The following is a 3,435-nucleotide window of genomic DNA, read 5'->3' on the forward strand; positions in this document are numbered from 1 at the left end:
ACGTGACACGGGCCGGCTCGGGCGCGGCGGCTGCCCTGCAGATCGGCACAAGCTCCTTGGAGAAAGCCCTTTCCCCCGGGGGCTAAGCTGCCGCCTCGCCACTCTCCCTCAGTTTCCGTTGGGCTCTGGGCCAGGCTTCTGCCCGGTGACACCTTAGTCCACGACAACGGGAACGACCCTGCGCTTTCCCCTCGCCTCTTTGCTTCGCTTCCCCTGGCTTTCCCTATTTGGCACCCCTCGCTGCGCACAGATAAACTGGCCGTTTTCACGCGTCCTTCTGCTCAATGTCCCTGTCTTGTTCGTGGCACAAACGCGCTAGCTGCTCGGGGCTGCCTGCCGCGTGGACCCTCAGCCTCCCGGGGTGGCTCCTTGTCCCCAGTTCCCTCCTCCTTTCCCGCTTCCTTTTTCAAAGACAATCTTTACAATGAAAGGTTGTGAGCAGTGAGTTACACCGGCTAACGAGTTAGGACTTCATCGAAAATGTACATTGAAATGTAAAATACTAGCGGGCATCAAGTCCACAGCCCTGAAAAAAAGACCCGAGATCCCAGCCCAAACCCAGCTGCTTGTTCAGGCCCCGGGGCCTGGGCGTTGGCAGCCTGGCACTCCCTCACCTGCCGAGCTCGGGGTCACACAGGACTCTGCTCGGGCGTCTCCGGGAGCCCCCCGGTGACAGCGGTGTGCGTGGGGTGACAGGAGAAGGATTTTCACCCTAATCCCAGCCCAAACGCAGCATAGCGCACAGGCCCGGGGAGGCAGGGCACTGGTGGGCAGGCAGGCCACAAAACCTGAGTTTAGGATTGGGCAGCGCCCTGCTCACGCTTACTCGGAAGTGTGCCCTGACTGCGGAGACGTGTGGTTTGGGGTGACCCAAAAAGGACATTGCCCCATAATCCGAGCCTAATCTCAGCTCCTGATATAGCCCCGCTTGGTACATGATGCCCTTTTACATTTGAATGACTACAGCTATATTTAGGGTGAAATCCTAACGCTTTAGCTCCTCTAATTCATTGCTCGCAACCTTGAACTGGGTGAGGATTAGCTTTGGAAAGGGAACCGGGACTCTCCCCCTCGCCCTCTGCCAGGCACCGCTCGGGGCTCCCTCGCCGCAGCCTGACCCGCGCTGGGAAGGGAGGATGTTTCAGGGGGCAAATGTCGTGCTGACCGGGGCGAGGCCAGCCGTGAGGCTGCGCCGGGCCAAGGGCTCGGGCAGTGCTTGGGGTGTCCCAACCTGCGCCGGGCTCCGGGCAGGGCTGCGGCACGCGGCGCCTCTCCTCCGCCTGCTCGGACTGGCCGTGGAGCCCGCCTCCGAGCCAGGAGCCTGCACACTCAGGCGCGGTTTAATCCGGCCGGTCTCTCGCTGGTGGTTTCAAACGCTCGCTTTGTTCGCGGCCCCCGCCCCTTCTCTGACCTATATAAGCCAAGCGGCGGTAAGTGGAAGCGGCCACCCCCACCCCCCCCGAGCTGGCAGCCCCGCGATCTCCGCCTAATAGGGATGACCATTTTCTGGTGTCTGCGTATTGTCAGCGAATTGAGCTGGGAAGCAGTGGCATGACCCCGACTTCTTCCCCATTCCCATGCGCTGACCTGCTTGTGACCTACAACACGGACCGTGACATCTGAATGAACTCTGCGAGCAGCCTCGCCAAGTTCACTGCCCCTCCAATAACGAGATACGGTGGTCTGAGCACCGATAATTACCGCAGGAAACCTTTATTATCTCCGCAGCCATCAGCCGTCAGGCCGAAAAGAATCAAATGGTGAAGAGTGAAAGGGATAATTAAAGACATCTTGGAAGGGGGTCAAGAAATTCACGGCCTGATACGAACAAACTCTGATTACAAGTAACAATTGCCGCCCTTCACTTTGCAAATGCTCCTGTTTATTGGAAAACAAAACCAGTCTCCAGGCTTTTGCCCCGCCCCCCCTTCCGCCGCATTCTTCAGCGGGGCGCTCGCGGATCTACTTCGTGTCCGGGGTGTTTTGCTGGTGTTTCCCGAGCATCCTTCCCCTGGTTATTATTCATGAGCCAAGCCCGCCAGCTGGTGGCTCCTGGCCTCGGGAAGCGGGCGGGCTCCGCGGTCCCGCGCTTGCGGGGCCCGCCGAGGCGCAGCGGGTCGGGGCTGCGCTGGTTGAAGTCCGTCCCTGACGCGCGCATCCACGGCCCAGCGCTGCGCCTCTCTTCCCCACAAAGATTCACCTTAACGGCGAGGTCAGGAGGGCACCGGCTTCTGGTTCACTACGGGGTCAGCAGCACTCCGCGGCCTGGCCTGTGCCACCCGGTGTGCGCGCGGGCAGCCGCCGGGCCCCGCTGCGCTGCCCCGGGTCCTGCCGGCCCGCACAGACGTGGCCGCCCCGGGCTCAAGGACTCGGACTTTTGTCCTCTCGGGAGTTTGCTTGAAGACAGTAACGTGCACCCAGGAGAGCGGGGCTGCGGCAGAGCCGCCGTCCCCAGCCCCAAGCCTCCTTGTGTGTGGAGGGGCGCCCCCCACAACGACCCTAGCGAGCCGCGGCCCCAGGGCAGGAGCGGCAGCAAAGGCACAAGCCAGACGCTTGCGGTGTAGCCAGGCGCTTTCAGCGATCCCGCATCCACCTGAGGAGCAACCAGGACCGCGTGTCCAGCTGGACCGGCAGCGCTGGGGAGAGGCGGCGGCTGCAGCGGGCTCCTTCTTCGGGTCCTGGCTCCTTTTGCCAGGGGCCTCTTCGCACAAGTGGAGGCGTCAGCAGTGACTCAGAGACGCGCAGCTAGGATGTCACCGGACAGGTGCATTGGCTGGCACAAATGTACCCGACTATCAGTGTCCAGCAGCTTGTCCTGGACAAGAAGCCGAAATTAGGCCGGGGTCGCGGCAACTGGGCATAAGGGACCCACTGCTGCCGCAGCGGCGCAGCCCAGGCCCCGATGGAGGAGTCGGACGCGGACTGGGGCACGGGAGCCGGGGAAGGGGCTCAGGGAGAGGCCCGGCCCGGCTTGAGCTCCCCACGAGGGAGCAGCCAGGGGGCAGCAGGGGCCAGGCGGCGCCTGCCCGCCTCTACCACCGCCCTCCTGCGGGACGCGACTCCCGAGATCCCTATCCCGGGCCCGGCCCAGGTTCCTCTCGAGGCCCCGCGGCTCCGACTGGGATCCCCGCCCACCGTCCTCGTGATCTGTCCTTCCCCAGCACACAGCAGCGACCCGGGCGCGTTTTCAGACGCTTTATTGAAATGTTCCCGTCCCTGCCGAGCCCCGACAGCTCCTCCCCCGCGACAGGTTGCAGCCCCGCGCTGGGGCAGGGTGGCACCGAAAGCCCGCCCCGACGCAGCCCCGCTCCTGCACCAGCCGCCGCGCCCAGGGCGGGCACGGAGCTCCCCCGACCGCCCCGGCAGCTGGGCGGGCTCCTTCCGCGCCTCTTCCGACGTTTCTAGCCAGCCGGGCCACAAGGTGCCCCCGCCCCC

General features: G+C 63.9%; 2 protein-coding genes across 2 annotated transcripts in view; both read right to left on the reverse strand.

The window, feature by feature from the left end:
* LOC109287152 (cytochrome P450 26A1) overlaps positions 1-1,732 on the reverse strand; it is an 11,849-nt gene extending 10,117 nt beyond the window's left edge. Inside the window, exon 1 of the mRNA XM_019502115.1 lies at positions 1,712-1,732. Within this exon, the coding sequence (XP_019357660.1) occupies positions 1,712-1,732 (21 nt within the window). The remainder of the gene's footprint in view (positions 1-1,711) is intronic.
* Positions 1,733-1,811: 79 nt separating this feature from the next.
* LOC109287154 (cytochrome P450 26C1) overlaps positions 1,812-3,435 on the reverse strand; it is a gene marked incomplete at its 5' end in the record, with an annotated part of 12,739 nt that continues 11,115 nt past the window's right edge. The window contains one exon of the mRNA XM_019502117.1: positions 1,812-1,834. Coding sequence (XP_019357662.1) covers positions 1,812-1,834 — 23 coding nt within the window. The remainder of the gene's footprint in view (positions 1,835-3,435) is intronic.

This window comes from Gavialis gangeticus, unplaced genomic scaffold, assembly GCF_001723915.1.
Source record: "Gavialis gangeticus isolate Ggan-Ray unplaced genomic scaffold, GavGan_comp1, whole genome shotgun sequence".
NCBI lineage: Eukaryota > Metazoa > Chordata > Crocodylia > Gavialidae > Gavialis > Gavialis gangeticus.